Below are 19,156 nucleotides of genomic sequence, written 5' to 3'. Positions count from 1 at the left end.
CATTTATTAGCCAGACAATATCTATTTTTTCCTTAAAGCTCATCTCAGGCATCACCTACACCAGAAAATCTTCTTGGCCCTTCCCAGGCTGGATTAGGGCCCCTCAGTGGCTGCTCCAGCATATCTATACAGGAGACACGCTGAGGGTGTACGTCTAGTAGGAACCAAGGAAGCGGGTGTGGGACTTGTCTTGAAATCACATTTTATAGCAAGGTACAACTTTGGCTGAGATATTTGCAAGAAAAAGAACAAAGTTTTTAAAGATGCTCGTATTCACACTTGAAATGTGAGTGAGAAAATATCAGTGATCCATTTCAAAGAATATCTTTTTTATAAGTAATAACTTTGGAAGGTGATTATGGTTGCACAACAATGTGAACTACTTAATGCCACTAAACTGCACACTTAAAAATGGCTAACACGGTGTCCCCTTGAGCTTTGCCCAGCCCAAGCTCCTATGCTCGCGGCAGCCAGAACAGAGGGGTAGAGCAGCCTTCAGCGGCTGGGGGGCAGGCAGCTGTGCCTGTCCAGGGGCTGTGCGAGGCACAGGCACCGCAAAAGAAAAATATTTTTTTTTATGGCTAACATGGTAAATTCTGCTACATACATTTTTTTGCCACAATAAAAATAAATCAGGAGAAAGAAATAAAACACAAATAATATATTTTTAAAAGCAGTAACATTGGAGGACAGCCACTAGAGGTTAAAGAAAGGTTATGCCTTTCCCCAAGCCACACTCTGGCTCTACTATTGACCCCTTGATGAGCTCCAATAACATCCTAGTGTTTTTCTATCATAATAGTGCTACTTTAAATCTGTTTATGTGTCTTTCTGTCTTTTCTACTAGATTGACAAGGATTAATTCTTATTTATCTTTTTGTAACTCTGCTACTCAGAGCAGTCCCCAACAGAGGTATTCAATAAATGTTTGTTTGGTGGATGGATGGAGGATGGAGGATGGAGGATGGATGGATGGATGGATGATGGATGGATGGATGGATGGATGGATTTATGGATGAATGGATGGAAAAGTGGATAAGTGGATGGGTGGGTTGGTGGATGAGTGGAAGAGTGGATAAATGATGAATGAATTAATGGATAGTTTGATGGATGGATGGATAGACCGACAGACAGATAGATGAAGATATTTTCTTAAGTCTTCAGTTCTGTCTTCAGACGAGAAGCTCACAATCTCTCCCTCTCTATCTCTCTCTCTCTCCTCATTTCCCGTAACACCAAGAAAATGTTTTATATTTTATATTTAACAACTCTCAACACACTAAGGGAGAAAAAGTCTGCCATTTCTTTTTTTTTCTGGGTAATGAAGTTACAGGGTATTTTTATTTTATTTCTGTACATAAATTACATCTGTAATTATAAAAAACAAATATTTTTCAAACTCCTTTTGCCAAGTCTAAAAAAGGCTGCCATTTCTAAGCCAGTAAACACACTAAAGAAAGGCTGGGGAAAGGAAAAAAGTAATCTTTAACTATATATTGGATAATAGCATTAAAAGCTTTCCTTTCTCTAATGGAGGTACAATTTGGAGATAAACTTAAACCACCTTCCTCTCTGTGGCATATGATTAAAATCTGCTTTGTCCTTCTAATTTGCTATTCTCAAATTACCACACTGCTGCTGGCACTGCAAACTCAGGCTTCACAGCTGCCCTTGAATTACTGTATAACTTTTCCTCTTCTTTTTTCCTTTTAATCAGCACTGAACAAAGAAAGTGCCATCTATAGATGGTGGAAAAACTATGTCTTCAAACTCGGAGGCAAAAGATGTCACTCAAGGTGCCCCCTTGTGTCAGGATGACCCTCAGCAGAAATACTTCTCCCCTGAGGTCTGGGAACACAGGAGGTGAAGTTATCCTTGATAAGGTTCCAGGTGGCATAAAATATCCTGAAGTGTATTTCCATCCCTACTCCATAGAGTTTATTACTCTCCTGCCTTAGCCTTCAAAACAAAGAGAGCCTGACATGACAGTGGCTAGTGCCTAAGCAAAATAATAATAATAATACATTGTTTTCCTATTTTTCTAAAAGTCCTCTAAATACCATGCTCTGCATTGCTAGATTTTGACTTCCAGAGTCAATCTCAAAACTACAAGGTAAATTACCTTAAAGGACAGATAGAAAATTTTATTAGCATCACCCTTCCTTTTTTTCTTTTTACAACTTCTGGGGAGTTAATTTGAAATTTCAAACTACAAGTAATATTTGTACCATGCCAAATATGTAAAAGGAATCTAGCTATATTAGATGACAAAATACTCATATAACCATAGTAAGTTGACTGCAATTTTATTTGGATGTACATTCAGCCACAGGTTACAAAAAGAAAGTAGACAGGGAAAGAACTTAAACGGTGTCCTTGGATGACAGTTCTAAAACATCAATATGCTTTTTCTACCCAGAGGTGTGATCTGTGTATGGCTTTTCTCTTCAGCTATTAAAAAAAGTTGTCAGTGGAAAGGAATTACATCATTTAGACTACCAAGAACATTCAAAAACAAAATAATGGTAGTATTTAGTGTAATAAGAGCAAACCTAAAACTCGAGACACAATACCCCACCCTAATCTTGCTAAATATGAGACATTGAACCAATCCTATAACATCTCTGTTTAAATCAGTCTCAATTTAATCAATGTAATACATGGTATTATTATTATACTCAAGGATATCAAGAGGACTGTAAGTGTAGAGAAAGGTTGCTGCTAACCAAAGAACCAATAAATACTCAACATGTCATAACATTGTAGACAATACCTACACAAGGTACAGATGACAAAGATGGACAGTAATATGTGTACAGATCAGCCAAAAAATAACATTAGCGAGAAATATCAAGGAAGAATTATTAGCCAACTGATTAATTAGGTGTTGGTCCTCTCTTCTATTAATAAGGCTAACTAGTTACTGATTTTTTTAAGACTGCTTGATTTTATCATTATATCCATCAGTAAACGTTATTGTGTTTGAATTTTCAGCTTATGCATAAAGACCTTGGTTCAGTTAATCTTGAGTTTCCAGATTAATGTTTAGCATCAAGGACTAGAGTTTTAAAGCAATAAATTATACTTCTGAGGTGAGAGATTATAAGCCAAACCCTGATCTGTTAACATGTTAATTGCTTTCTCCTGCTACAGAATAATAGTATTTCAAACGTTAGCATTATACATAGATAGATTCAGATAAAACTCTATTGTACATCTAAGATTCAGGTCATTACATTATTAATATTAGATTATTATCTGAGCAATTTTATAGAACTTGAATTATTTTAATTTTCACAAAAACTCCCTGAAAACTACACACAAAACAAAATTTGCCATAAAAGATATCTGAGATATAAACAAATACTAAATAAAGATAAATTATCGCAGCAAAGCTACTCCTCATATAACATGATTAATTTTGTAGCATGTTGATAGGATTTTAAAATGTTTTATCTACTTAATGTAGATAAAACACTGTCTTAAAGGGCAACTTCCCTGGAAAGAAAATTGTATGCTTTGAAACTCAGAACTTGAAAACTGAAAGAGGTCTTTCTCATTTGCAAGTCCAAGCTAGGACATGAAGAGTAAGGACAGACAAAAGCCTTTCCACTGACAACCCTGGTTTGGCTGCCCCATTTGTAGAAGAAAATAGAGACCAGCTCTGGTTCAGTTGGAGTTGCCTAACAAAGGAAAAATGATCAAGTACTGTTGGAAAGATTTCTAGAGCTCACAATTCATTGATTTGATCTACAAGCCTGCCCCAAGCAGAAATACAGACAAAAAAGGAAGACCTGTCATGGCAGTTTTGTTCATACCACATGGTTTCTGCCACCCCTTGCAAGGACATTAACGATTCCCTTACTTCTGTCTCAAGGTCAGACCTGTGTCTCTGGTAACTTTCATTCCTTATATCCAACTGTCTACTGAGAATTCTCCAGTCAGATACCCTACAGGCACTTCAAAATCAACATACCCAAAATGGAACTCATCCTCTCTTCCCCAACCTGCTTCTCCTCTAGTCTATCTCCTCAGTGTCAGCTTCACAGGTGTGTGACTTGCACATTTGCTCAGGGACCCGTGCCTAGAAGGACTCTGTACTTGGCTTAATGGTCTGCTATCACCACTTTAAAATTCTTAACAATTTTTTAACAAGCTCTGCATTTTCATTTTGCACAGGACCACATAAATTATGTGACCAGGTCTGTCTCTCCTGGAATGGCACCGCCATTACCCAGTCGTTGAAACTAACCATGTGGAACTCATCCTAGACTCTCCTTTCCTTAACTCCCAGATTCAGTCATCATGTTTCACGCCTAGGGTTTTACACCAAGCAAGCAAGAGATCACTTTGCTTGTAATGCCCTTTTTCTCCTTCTGAAAGAGTTTACTTCCACTTGTCCTTTAATTATTAATCAAGATGCATCTATACCAGAGATACTTACTGATGCCCCAGTCTGATCTTGGTGTATCCTCTTGGTCTTCCACCTGCATTTACCTGTCTCTACATCCGTCATTTCATCCTCACATCACTATCCTTTCTGTCTTCCCCCTGACTGACTGCGAGCCTCTTGATGGCGATTTTATTTTCTTTTGTATCTCTACTTCCAGCTCTGGGCTAGGAATATAGAAGATATTTAACAAATGTTTATCGAATAAGATTGACGTTGTTTCAAACAAACTTTAATTTACTTTTGAAAAACATAACTTCTTGATCAAACCTAATGCTCTTCCTTTTTAGAATAAGCTCCTTTTTTTCTTTCTTTTTGCTAAAGTGGGCCCCTCCTTTCCATCCTGCACCTTCAGGGAGAATCAACAAAGCAAACAGCTCAACTCCAGAGCTTAAGTTACAACTGGAATGCATTTTGTATGGCCCTCCAGGGTCATTGTCCCTCAGTGTCAGTTCTGCAAGTAAGAACAGCTGGGGCCCCTATGCCGCCAGGGGCTTCCAGGCACTAGTGGCTTATACACAATGACTTGTTTGTGCCGAGATATTGCCAGAGCTTTTCAGAAATACCACCAGGAGTCCAGTGTACAGGAAAGCAAGACTGGGAAGCCTGGCCCAGAGGGACAAGAAGGCAGTCACTAACCGTAGTCCCGTGTGCTCTCATGGACATGCAACACTTCATCAGATTTGCCATGGGAAATTCTGTTTGAAAAAACAATCTCTTGATTTGCTTGGAACAAATAGTCAAACAGAATCATTCCATACCCAGCAACAGTGTCTAATCAGCACTTTGTTACACCTGTGATAGACACACCAGGATGGATTTATTTATTTATTCACTCACTTACCCACACTCATTGAACATCTACTGAAAGAAATGTGCCCAGTGAGGCACAATCGAGGGAGGAACAAAAGGAACAGATCCCTCCACTGAAGGAGCTTAGCAATATTATTAGGAGAAAGGTAAATTCCACTAATGTCTGACTATTCCAGATGTGGTCCACAGACCAGCCACACAAGCACCACCTGGAAGCATGCTAAAAATGTCAAATTTCAGGGCTCTTCCCAAGACTTCCTGAATCCGAGTCTGCATTTGAAGAACAGAGAAAATCCACAGGAACATCCGACTGAGAAGCACTTACACACTTCTCCCAGGGCTCAATGCTGAACTTGACTCTTCTGAGCCTGAGTCAAGTTCAAACCTCAGCTGCAAAATCTGCCCAACTGGCTCCTGATCCTAGTCCCATTATTTTTCCCATCTCTGGCTCTCTGTTACTTCATGGGAAGAGCAACTTGAAATTCTCCATCACAGGGTGAGAACTAAAAGAGGGCCATGTTATCTTCCCAATGCCTAACACTTATGCCATGTGAATCTCAGATTCTCGTAGAATAAATTCTGATATTTCCATTCCTGCAACATTTTTCTGTTTTCCCAAAATGCCTACTCAGAAAAAGAAGTAACAACTTAATAATTCAAGTGACTAATGGGCCTGATTCAAATGGTTTACAGTTTAAATACTTCATGTTTAGCTGTATATTTTCCATGATCTAAAGAAGGGTCTCAAAACAAGACACAGCTTTATACAATTATTAGAGTTTAAAAAGTTAGGATTCAGTTAGAGAGCAAGTGCAATTAGAGAATGCTTACTACAGTAGAGCTTGGCCTTGTCCTTCTACTGTTAATATTTTGAATATGAACGCAGACAAAACACACACATGCACACATACACACGTGCATAGTTACTACTAAGAATTCCAAATATAATGTACATATTTTCTGTGAACACGCAGTGTTTTTTATTTAATTGACATCACTTGGGGTACTTGTAACTTATGATCTTGGAGGCATAGAAGATGCATATAAGTTCTACTTTGTTTTATTTAATTTTGGCTTTTTTAAATTTTTCTGGAAGTTCAATAAATGGACAGTCACCTAAACCAGCATTTTTTTTTTTTGGAGACAGAGTCTCACTGTCATGCAGGCTGGGGTGCAGTGGCACAATCATGGCTCACTGCAGCCTCCACCTCCCTAGCTTATGCAATCCTCCCACCTCAGGCTCCCAAATAGCTGGGACTACAGGCATGCACCAATTCCAGCTAATTTTTGTATTTTTTGTAAACCCAGGGTTTCACCATGTTGCCCAGGATGGTCTCAAGCTCCTGGGTTCATGCGATCTGCTCACCTCAGCCTTCCAAAGTGCTGGGATTACAGGCACCAGCCACTGCACCCAGCAATTCTTCAGTATGTTGGCCTCAAAACTCCTTTACTCTGCTGAGTATCTGCAAAACCTTTGTTTATATTATACATCTATAGAATTAGCCAAAATATTCAATTATTAATTCATTTAAAAATAACAATAAACCCACTGTACATTAATGTAAATAACATATTTTTGTTTAAAAATAGCTTTATTTTACAAAGTAGTGATAAAAGCAGCATTGTTTTACATTTTTGCAAATATCATTAATGACTGACTTAACAAAGAGGTGTATTCTCATATATGCTTCTTCATTCAATGTGTTGTAATTTCACACATCTTGTAGCCTCTAGAAAATTCCACTGTACACTTCTGAAAGACTGAAAGTGGAAAAGGTAAACAACATCTCATCAGAGTGACAAGATAATTCAATGGGGAAAAGAGTTATTTTTTTCAACAAATGGTGCTGGGACAACTGGGTATCCACATGCAAAGGAATAAAGTTGGACCCCTACCTCACACCATATACAAAAATTGACTCGAAATGGATCAAAGATGGGGAGTGACTGTTAATAGGTACAGATTTATTCTAGGGTGATGAAAATGTTCTGGAATTAGAGAGTGATTGCAGTTGCAAAGTCTTATGAATATATGAAAATCAACTGAATTGTACACTTTAAAATGATTAATTTTATGGTATGTGAACTATGTATCAATTTTTAAAATGGATCAAAGTCCTAAATATAAGAGCTAAAACTATAAAACTGCTTAATGAAAACATAGGCATAAATCCTTATTACCTTGAATTGGGCAACAGTTCTTAGCTATGGCATCACAAATACAAGCAACAAAAATTATATATAAATTGGACTTTATCAAAATTAAAAGCTTTTTTGACCCCATCAAGAAACTAAAAGATATCCCACAGAATGGGAAAAAAAATTGCAAATCACTTGTTGTATAAAGGGTTTGTGTCCAAAATATATGAAGAATTCTTACAACTTAAAAATAAAAGACAACCCATTTTAAAATAGGCAAAAGGTCTAAATGGACAGTTTTCTGAAGAAGATGTACAAATGGCTAATAGACACATGAAAAGATGCTCAACTTTAGCCTTCAGAGAAATGCAAATCAAAACCACAATGAGATACCACTCCACACCCACTTAGAATGGTTATAATCAAACAGATAGATAAATAACAAGTGTTGGAGAGGATGTGAAGAAATTGAAACCCTCCTACACTGCTGGTGGGAATGTAAAACAGTGCAGCCACTTTGAAAAACTGTTTGACAGTTATTCAAAAGATTAAACACAGAGTTACCGTATGACTAGTAATTTGACTTTTAGGTATACACACAAGAGAAAAGAAACGTGTATAGAGAGCAACTTTTTCAGGAATGTTCATGGCAACATTATTCATAGTAGCCAAAATGTTCATCAACCCAAATGTTCATCAACTAATGAATGGATCAACAAAATGTGATATGTCTATGCAATGGACTACTTATTCAACAAGAAAAAGGAAGGAACTACTGACCCATGCTACAATGTGGATAAACCTTGAAAACATTGTGCTAAATGAAAGAAGCCAAACACAAAAGTTCACATATTTTATGATTCCATTTTTATCAAATGTCCAGAATAGACAACTCTATATAGACAGGAAGTAGATTAGTGGTTGCCTAGGACTGAGAGGTCTGGAGGGAAATGGAGGTATGACTGCTAGAGGGCAAAGGTTCATTTTGGGGATGATGAAAATATTCTAAAATTGATTGTGGTGATGACTGCACAACTATCTGAATATATCAAAAATTGTATACCTTAAGTGGGTGTACTACAAGGAATGTGAACTATATCTCAATAAAACTGTTATCCAAAAAGGCAAACAATATCTTAGTATTATTTTGAAAATACTTTTTTTTAACAGCATGGCCTCCATGAAAGGATCACAGGGACTTCCAGAGTTCCCCAGACCACACTTTGAGAACCACCTACCCTAGACAAAGCATCTAGAGTAGGTATTGTGGATTATCTTTCTAGGAGCCATTTCCCCCTTCCTCCCATCTGATTTTAGGTATTTGCTCTTCCCCAGGCAGAACATCACCACAGGGGAAGTTGATTCCACCCTGAGTCCCAGGGTCGAGTTCTGCACCTTAAGCTAATCAGTACATTCTGTTCCCCTGGTCATAGTCACTGCTTCCGGGGTGAGCATGTGACCTGGGAGGTCCAATCAGAATGACTGTACACTTCTGCTTGGGATGCTGAATTGGAAGCGGCTTCTCTCTTCCTCTGGAGGGTATCCTATGAAAATGTGAGAACTGGCACTGCTGTAACCATTTCACTACCAGCCTGAGGATGGAGCCATCCCAAATGGCAAGAAGAGGCAAAGGAACCCCAGAGAAACAGAGCCACAGTCCTTGAATTAAATACGTAATTCAAGACTTCTGAATATATGAGTCAGTAAACATCCTTAATGTTAAAGCCAGTTTGAATTAGAATTTGTTGCATGTAGTTGAAAGAATTCTAGTGGATACACCGTTCAAACTATGTGCAGCTAATAGTATTGTATTCTCCCTGAAGTCAATACACTTTGCCTTTGCTTTGAAAATATCAAGACATAAGATCTTAGCAGACCATTGGAATAACATTACATTTTTTTAAGGATATACTTAATATAAAGAACTGGCCCATATAATCTAGGTCTAAAAACGTCAGAGCTGTGCCACAGTATTTAACAAACTGCCTCTCTCCTCTATTCCTCTTGTGTCTGATTTTCAGTAGACTCTGAATGGCATTCCAGAAGAGCTTGGTAGAGAAAAATGTTGAATTGTCCTTACTAGCAGAAAATTGTGGCTGCCAGCTGGACCTAGCTTGGATTTCACCAGCAGGATCATCATGGGGCCTGATATTTAGCACAGATATAGGTTTGCACATGATAATGTCATTCCCATTTCAACAGATAAGAAGCTATCCTTTTTTTCAACTAAATTGATTAGAATAGTACTCTGTATTTGGGTGATATTTTAACATTTACAACATGCTTTTACATAAACCATCTCAACAACCCAATGGAGACTGGCAATTGAGGAATTATTACTCTCATTTCTCAGATGAAGAACAGGAGGCCCAGTGACTTGCTTAAGGTCCTGCACCATCAGAAAGGGATGGAGTTTAGGCTTAAAGTCATTTGATTCTAAGTCAAAGCCTTCCCATCACTTAGGATTACCTCTAATATAGTTTCACAAAGCACTAAGATAAAGTCACTATTTTTTCAGCTCTCACTATGTGCCAGGTACTAAGCTAAGCACTTGACATATAATGTTTATTTAATCCTTACAAAAAGTCCACAAGGGCTATATTATTATTATTTCCACTTTATAGATGAGGAAACTGAGGCCCAGTGAGGAAAAGTGACTTCCCCAAAGTCACCTGGCTAGTCAGTGGCAGAGCCAGGGTTCAAACCCAAGCAAGCAGTACTCCAGAACATATGCTCTCGACCACTTTGCCACCACGCTACTTGAACAAGCATAAAGTTTGTCTGCTGAAGAGAGCTGTGCCTGCTCTGAACAAGATGCCTTTTAGCTGCCCAGAACCCACCAGTTCCACAAGAGCAGAAATGATATTTAACAACACACTACAAAAGACTCTCTCATAATTTTTCTTGTTCTGGAATTTGATGATACAAAGATTGCCTAAAAAAAGCCAGGGCTGAGATAACATCTTACTAAACTCTCATGAGAGGTTTATTGTAACAGTAATTGCAACCCAATTTGACGTATTCTGAAAGACACTCCTGCTTGATTAGCCAACAGCTGTTCCTCCCCACCACACACATGTGCATGCACACACACACACATAATTCCATTCCTTCCATAATGGCAAAGCCACTTCCCATTATAGAGAGGAAAGATGCCAGATGCATATATTCCTAGACACTTTTGCAGCTAGGGCATGGGCATATGATCCAATCCAGGCCAATAGAATCTGATGGGAAGACTGATGGGGACTCTGGGAAAGTGTTCCTCTGTGATAAAAAGGAAATGCATGAGGAAACACCTCTTCTTGGACAGTGGATGTGGCAGTGACTGACTGACATCTAAAATTACTGCAGCCACCTCATAATCATGGAGACTATAGAGACACAGTTAATGCACTGAAGATGCCAGAGTGAAAAGACGGGAGGCAGCAACTAAGTCCAAGCAGAGCTTTGGAACAGTCCTGAAGTTGCCCTCCCTCTGGACTTTTTGCAGCTAAGATAATAAGTGTCCTTATTACTTAGGCCACTTTAACTTGGCTACTCTTTTACTTGCAGCCAAAAGCAGCCTAATCATCTAGTCCCAAGAGGCAGTGTTCCAAAGATGAAAGAGCTCTGGATTTTGAGTCAAATGACCTGGGTCCTGACCAACTTATTTGCTTGGTTACCCAAACTGCTAACCTCTCTGAATCTCATTTTCCATATCTAGTAATACAATATTGAGATAATAGTAACACAATAACATCCATAGAATGGAGATAATTGATAGTTATGAAATTCATATGAGATAATATGAACACTACCACTTTGTCAATAGCAACGCTTCATTCAAATGTAATTTATCTAGTCAATAATAAAACCACAGACTTTTTAAACTGTAGCATCCATCTAACCAAATTCTTTTGTTTTACAAAAGAAAAGAAAATTGACTCCAAATGTCAAATGACTCACTCAAGATCACACAGCTGGTTGGTAACATAACTAAACCACACATCTGATTCCCGATCCAATGCTGGCATGCTACCTTCATGTTGACAGGTAATGAGCTAGATTAAATATTGGGAAGGTTAGTACTCATCCATTCCACTGGTGTTTAATGTGCACATATTATATTATATAGAACAGCAAGCACTATTCTAAGTACTAGGAACTCTGCGGAGAACATCAAAATGTTCCTACTCTTGTGAATTTAACAGTCTAGAAAGGAAATTATTCAATCTACATCGGTATTTATTGTGTTCCTACTGCATGCAAAGCACTATGCTAGGATTTCTCGTCAAAGACAAATACAAATTTTCAGCCAATTCCAACTATGTCAGCCACATTTACCAGGCTTTGCCAAAGTATGAATATATGAGTCAGTAAACATCCTTAATGTCTATGTAAAAAGTCTATGTAACCTCAAAAAGTCAGTATTAAAATGGCAAGTTTATTAGCAAGAGCTGTGAATGACAATGCCAGTATCTAAAAAAAAAAAAAAAAAAAAAAAAGGTGGATAGAAAATGGCTAGGACTCCACTCTAATTGAAGTAGCAAGGTTGAATGAAGAGTTAGAGCCAAACCTTATCCTCCTACAACATCCAGACTTCAAGGGTTAGCTCAACTGGAAAAGCCCAATAAGGAGCATTCAGCAACTCTTTCCCTTCCCCAGGCCTCTATCTGGTACCCCAAACTCCCCTTTATGCCCTGTCTATTTGGAATTCCTCTATCTTCCATCCTACCTGAACATTCACAAGCAAATGATATGATGGGACAGCATCCCAGACCCTGCGAAAAGAGACAGAGCCAATGACTTCCACATCTCTTATTGGAAATGACCACCAGTCTGCTAAGACTGGGCCACTAGGTTGTATGTTTGAAAGTTTTCGTTGCCCAAATACCACCAAAATTATATGATTTGGAAAAGGAATGTTTAAAAGCTGTTATTTTGCAAAAGCTCTTTCCTATCCTCTATATGGTGGTAAATGCAAAGATCTTAGGGGATGGGGAGGTAGCAAGGAGAATATTCCGCCTTCTCCCCCTTGTGGAAGGCACACTGAAGAGGAACAAAACACATGTGCTTTCACCCTCACACCCTGTAATCAGAGCACAAATAGGCAATTCTCCCTTAGTTTCTGGCTTGGTTCCTCTTTTGATGCACAGGCATAATTTGGGGCTACTACAGTCTGAAATATAAGGACTCTGTGCATCGAACCTAACAAAGCATTTATGCATATAGTTTCTTTAAAGGCAAATACCATGTTTCCGGGGGGTGGAAATGGCCCCCAGTGACGTTTGGATGTGGGATTCCAATCAGCTCTGGGATGCCAGCCTGCCTGGCAGACTCAGGACACATTAAGTTTGCAAACTGGCAAAGAGGGTCACTTTGCCCTTTCAGATCATGAATCCCAACTGGCCTTCAGTCACTGGTTTAAACCCCCATACCCCCTCTATCCATGTCTGGAAATTTCACTGAAACTTCAGCTATTTTAACTATGGGGTAATATGTCAAAGACATACATAAGCTTCGGATCCAGACAATTCTGGATTTGAATTGCTCATTCTCTTTTTAGAGATATGGCCTTGAACAAGTCACTTAAGTTATTAGCTGCTCAGTTTTCTTATCCAAAAGAAGGGAATAATACCTACTCAAAGGTTGGTGGTAGAGAGCAGACATAAATGAGTGGAAAAGGCTGGCACATGAGAGATGCTGAAGAAATGGCACCTAGAGCTATTCACATGGTCTCAAGCAATAGGCCTGAAGGTTTCTGTCATCCCTTGCATCTACCACATGCAGCCACCCTCCAGCACCTTACTAGAGAAAACTGTTTGAGTGACTCTTTTTTCTTTCAATCTGGAATGCTCACCTACTAGAGAACACAGACTAATGAACTCCCAAGGATGTGTGGCTTGAGTTTCCCCCACTTATTTTTGGGCTCCATAGGCAGCACTCCTGGAGTGAAGAGGAGTGAACAACTAACACATGTCCAAGAGCTCCTGCTCCTCCTACAGAGCCTCTAGATCAAGCTCATCCAGCCCGTGGCCCAGAACAGCTTTGGATGCAGCCCAGCACAAATTCATAAATTTTCTGAAAACGTGATGAGACTATTTGTGATTTTTTTTTTTTTTAAGCTCATCAGCTATCGTTAGTGGTAGCGTATTTTATGTGTGGCCCAAGACAATTCTTCTTCTTCCAATGTGGCCCAGGGAAGCCAGAAAATTGGACACTCCTGCTCTAGAGCCAGGCAGGTACCAGGGATGAGAGCTCCTAACTCAGATAGGCAGATGTGGGCTATGGAGAGAGGGTGACGTTCTGTGGACAGTATATACAATCCTTTAACTGTGTAGTTCTATAGGAGGAAGGAAGGAAGCAAACACAGATGGATTCACCCAAAACAAGTGCCAGTGATTCCAAATGGCTTTGTTTCACATTGTTTTTTAATCCTTTTGTTCTCACTCTGAGCAAATGGGAAGTCTTTGTAACCTGATACGTGGAAGGGCAATTTCAATTCCTGGTCTGGAGTACTCTAGGAAAGTATGAGGTCCAAAGTTATCCAAATAAAATATTTTAATTCATTTTAATTGGTTAAATAATAATCCTAATTTGGCGGCAGAAAGGGCAGAGAAAGATTAATCACAAAATGAAACATCTAATTTTTTGAAAAATCAGTACCCAAGCCAACATCTTGAAACATAACATTTTAACCTCTTTGGCACTAGTTGAGTCATAAGCACTAGAGTTTTTCACACTGTTGTTAGACTGGCTACAATTCATTGTTTCTCAAAACACGAGACAACAAATACATGTCCTTTGGGGAATATTTATTATTCTAAGGAAGACTTCATCCTGAGGGAGGGGAAAAATGTCAACACCAAGTGGGACAGGGCAGAAGAGGGCTGAGAGACAGAGGAGACCTCAGCAGCCTCTCTCCCTGATGGCACCTCCATCATCTACACATTCATTATGGGTTAAAGGACCTGTACACGCACTTTAGGACTTCAAGCAAAGTGCACAGACCACACTCTCTGGATCACAAGACTATTAGTACATACCAGATGCTTCTGTGCAACCCTTGTGGCAGTAGAAACACTGCCTATCCTGATAATCCTTTTATTATTAAATTTAGCAGTGCTGCTTGGTCAGAATGAAATTCAAGATCCTCCAGAAAATTCAGTGGGAGCCTACTTTCCTGGGAGATCATGGGGCATCACATTCCTACCTTGACTTTTGTCCAGCTGTCAGGTTACAAATTAATTGCAACTGCCCCCAACATGTCACACACTCCCACTAACAAAAATTAAATAAAAATAAAACAGGGAAAGTCCTTTCATTCCTTCATGGTTTGCATAGCCTAGAGGCTGATTCCTACTCTGGGAGATGCTGCCCCACTCACCTCCCACTGACATGGGTGATGTGCCTTGTATTTAAATGTATTAAAAAAACAACAACAACAACAACAGCTCAGTCCCAGAGCCTCAAGACTGGACTAGGGTAGGTGAGAAAGGAAATTCCAGAGATAAATAGTTAAATAGATTTAAAATTCGGAAGTTAATTGTGCTGAGCCCTGACACAACCTTTCCTGATTGTGTGCGCACCAAGTGGGGCATCTTTGAGGTCCTGGAAGAGGAGCTCTCAGCTGCCTACATATTCACCCACCGCAAATACGCACACGCACGCACACCTTTGCAGCTCACACTAGCTCTCCTGACAGCCCAGAGGCATTTACTACCCAAGCACAGGGCTGCCAGCAAAGCTGCCTTCACCCAAACAACTGGCCTTCTCCTCCAACTTGGGTGACAGTGAATGTCCACCAAGATTCCACAGGGCGCTTTTTCCCAGGACCCAGGTTCCTGCAGGGCTCCCCACTTGCTGGCCTCATAATCCTTTCTTTTCCTTTCTCTGAAACACTCAGACTTCACACACTCCTTTCGAGGTAGCTCCAGTCAGACGCAGCGCGCGCGCTCCATCCCTCAAGGCTGGCGCCCAGGGCAGCCCGGCCTCTCTCACTCTGGGGAAACTTCGCCACCGCCCCACGCGGAGAACTGAAGACCACCGGCAGAGGGTAAGGGGGACCCACACGGAGCGGAAAGCAGGTTCCGGGACTGAGGGCGTCTCCGGAGCCTGGGCGCGGGAGACAGAAATGAGTGAACCCGGCGGATGCATGCCTTCTCCACGTGGAGGAAAGGAGGAAATACCAGTGGGCGACATGCAGGTGCCCCTCTCCGCCCTCGGAGCTCCCATCTCCTGGCGGAGTAGGGCCCAGAGGGGCCAGAGCCCCCCGCAGGCAGCTGCCCCGCGCCCCTAGCCTGGGCGCAGTGAGACGCGCGCACAGGGTGCACGCGAGGGGAAGGGGACTGGGCGCGGATAACGCGTGCCTGGAGCTTGCAGGGGACCATGTCCCCCACGCCAGGATAAGGCCCCTCAGCCTCAGAGGGCTGAGGAATCGAAATCTGGCTTTCTAGCAGTCCCCCAATCCCCTCTGGGAGTGGGTTCCTTGTCCTCGCATGCCCACCGCAAAGGCCCCCCGCCCTGCTCCCGGCGTGTGCCCCGCGCCCTCGTCCGGTTCCACGCGCACCTGGATGTGGCAAGATATCTCCGAGTCGTCCAGCAGCCGGATGGTGCATTTCATCTCCTGGCTGAGCGATTTGATGCTGGAGCTCCGAAAGTGGATCATTTTCATGGTCCTCCTGCCTCTCGGCACACAGTGGCAGGAGGCGAACATGCACCGCGGCCGAGGGGAGCGAACGCGAGGCTCAGGGCCGGCGCGGTGCTCGCCTGCGCGGACACACACGCGCGCACGCACTGTCCGGGACACCTGGGCGCGGCTCAGCCCCGGGACAGCGGCAGCGTCGGGCGCCTGCGGCCACACATGCCCAGCGGCCGGGGCGCGGCGGGCGGGTCCCTCCCTCCTGTTCGCTCGCCTCCGCCTCGCCCCCTCCTTTCCCCGCCTCCTTCTGTCGCGCGCGCTCGTGCGCCTCCCTCTGCCCGGGCTCGCTTGCCGAGGATGCCCAGAGCCTGAGACCCTCGGCAGGCGCGCGACGCACTCACTCCCACGCGCGCCGAGCAGCTGAAGGAGGAGGCGGAGGGATGGCTGGCGCGGCTGGCCCGGGTGCCCTGGTGGTGGCCTGCTCAGTCGCAGCCGCCGCTGCGTCAAGCTGGGCCCGACTGTCTTCCTCAGCCTCGCAGCCTCCTCCCTCTGGCCGCTGTCGCTCGGTCTCCCGGTAGTGCTCGTCCCGGCCCCGGCTCCCCCACGCGCCCGACAGCGCCCTGCTCTGCTCAGCTCCAGGGACCTGGCGCGGGTAGGGGACGGAGAGCGATCCTGACCCACACCGACAGGGGGATTCCGCCTCGGAAAGGATTGTTGGGCCCAGGGCGAGTGAGAGAGAGAGAGAGTGACAGCTCTGACAGGGCTACACCAGGAATACCGCTAATAGTAAAAATCTCATGGAGATTGTTTAAGCTATTGCTTTATTTAATGCTAGCTAGGACTCAGTCTCTTTCTCTAAAAAAAAATTCGGGGCCTTCCATGTGCAAATCCTCCTTTAAATCTCCCAACATCTTAGTGTGATATTTGGTAGCATACCTTTGACCCGAGCAAGAGGGGTGGGTTCCTATTCTACTCCCCTACTTTAGAGACCTCCTCTAGCTCCCGGTTGCTCAGGAATTAAGAGGTCTAGTGGCAAAGCAGATGTGCCCCTTTCTGTTTTAGTCCAGTCTCCGAGTACTGAGGACTCTGGAATTCCCCACGCACCTCCAGGGTGTTGAAGGTAGAAGGTATCCTGCCTCTCTGTTGTCCCCAAGGTGGCTCAAGCCACCATGTCATGTACCCTAGGCCCGAGAGTGGCCAGGGGCAGCTGTTGAGTCAGGGATATGGAGCTTCAATGTGAGCCCTGGAATGTCCAGAAGTTGGGAGAGATGGAAGTCCTCTTACCCTGCTGCTCTTGCCTGAGCAGAACAGGTCGTTAGGAAGGAACATCTGCTAGAAGAAGGAGGTATTACCCAGCTGTCAGCTTTTTCAAGGTTTGTGCCTGCATGGAGCCCCCTCATCCAAAGATATGCCCTGTCCTGGGGATAGAGGAAGAGTGGCACAGAAATTTTACCTGCCCTGGACAGTCTGGTGGGCCATATATTCTCTAGGACACTTAGTGTTGGCGAGGTTTGGTGGAGTCCGCAATGCATTTGGACTTCTCTCTCTGCCTGCTCCTGCCTCCTCTCCCTGTTGATCACTAATAAATACCATACAGGACAAACTCAGTCTCAGCATCTGCTCCTGGAAATTCCAAATTGCAGCAATTTGTCAATATAGGAGGATAGAGAATGTTTTATGTAGCACTCAATAGCTGACTATTGTTTATGAATATTTAGATGATAGTATGGGGTATTCTCATGGATGCTCTTGAGCTGGGCCCTTCAAGTGTTAGGGAAAAGCCTAATGGAGAGGTCAGTATTGAGGGTATGGGAAGATGTGGGTTTCATTCTTGGCCCAGCTACTGGCTAATCCTGGGGATCTTTAAAAAGCCTCTCCATTTCTTTTCTCATTTCAAAGGAGAGAACACCTGTCCATCCCACAGGTGGCTGGGAAGCTGGGATGAGACCAGGTCAGTGGAGGACATCTTACGGCTGTAATCTGTAAATACCCATGTGCACATATGAAGTGGCAGGGATGGGACCTGTCTCAAGTTGAAAACTGGATCATCTCTGCTAGCCAAAAGAGCAGATAGCCCAGAGATCAAAGAAAAGTCACAAACCAACACAGTCCATGCTTTTCTTTTAAGACCACACACACACACTTGTCCATCCTATTATAGTGACCATTCGGCTCCAAAGAGTCATATCAATACCCAAAAACTGTTATCCCAAATTTCAAGGATGCAAAATAAGACCAACAAGGACAGTAGGGAAAAAGACAGAATAAAAATCACCCAATGTGGGACTGTAAGAAACAGAATTTTGAAGAAATGAGAAGAACCTGAGACTCGTTGTCTGGCCTGATTAGCAATAAAGGCTGAGATTCAACTAGTATGAAAATACAGACTGTGGAAGCACTTGGCATGACAGCTAGGTAAATTACCAGGTATGGTCACCTGGATTGAACTACCCACTGAAAACAAGGCTTTGGGAAACCAAGTGGCCATTGTCAATAATAATAATAGTAATATGAAGATTAGGAACAACTCAAAGAATGAACTCAAGGGATGAGTTTAAAACTGGACCACTTAAAGAAAAGCAGTGATGCACTGAGTCCTAAATTCTCAGCTTACAACTTTTAAACAGCTGCATTTTTACAAACAACAGAGCTCAAAGAATATTTTGTTAATTGAGCCACAAGGCCAAAACTGGAAAACCAAATTCACAATTTCATCTACAAATTGCCAAATTACAAAGTCAACTGAATTATCAGCCTCACAAGATTTTATAATTATCAGCAGGAAAGAGTGGGAATCTGGGAATAAGAATAGGACTATAAAAGAAAACTTGAATGATTCCTAGTCACTCAAGCCCCCAAACTCCCTTGGCAGGAGAAGCACGCCCTCTTCCTTATGTAACAAGGCTGTTCCTGTTTTGTTTGAAGATCCTCGTCGGAACTCACTTAAGGCAGTTACCTTGGATAGGGAAGCCGATCTCCTCCCACCCCTCTCCCACCACCTCTGACTTCTCTCACTCTTAATACTTGAACCAGATTCAGTCACACCCTAGAAGACCAACTATGAAGTCAATCCCAAGAAGGGAAAGAATTGCAAGATTCTGCTAATTTAAATTGAAGAGTATATGCATGAA

At 42.2% G+C, this 19,156-nt stretch overlaps 1 protein-coding gene across 2 annotated transcripts in view; it reads right to left on the bottom strand.

Annotated features, from left to right (window-relative positions):
• FRMD3 (FERM domain containing 3) overlaps positions 1–16,303 on the bottom strand; it is a 299,022-nt gene extending 282,719 nt beyond the window's left edge. For both annotated transcript variants that reach the window (XM_033236977.1, XM_033236976.1), the window contains exon 1: positions 15,954–16,303. In XM_033236977.1, coding sequence (XP_033092868.1) covers positions 15,954–16,100 — 147 coding nt within the window. In that variant the 5' untranslated portion in view covers positions 16,101–16,303. The remainder of the gene's footprint in view (positions 1–15,953) is intronic.
• Positions 16,304–19,156: the final 2,853 nt, after the last annotated feature.

Source organism: Trachypithecus francoisi, unplaced genomic scaffold (genome assembly GCF_009764315.1).
Source record: "Trachypithecus francoisi isolate TF-2019V2 unplaced genomic scaffold, Tfra_2.0 Lachesis_group16, whole genome shotgun sequence".
NCBI lineage: Eukaryota > Metazoa > Chordata > Mammalia > Primates > Cercopithecidae > Trachypithecus > Trachypithecus francoisi.
The sequence above is the reverse complement of the archived record's forward strand: the minus strand, read 5'-3'. Positions and strand labels throughout refer to the sequence as shown.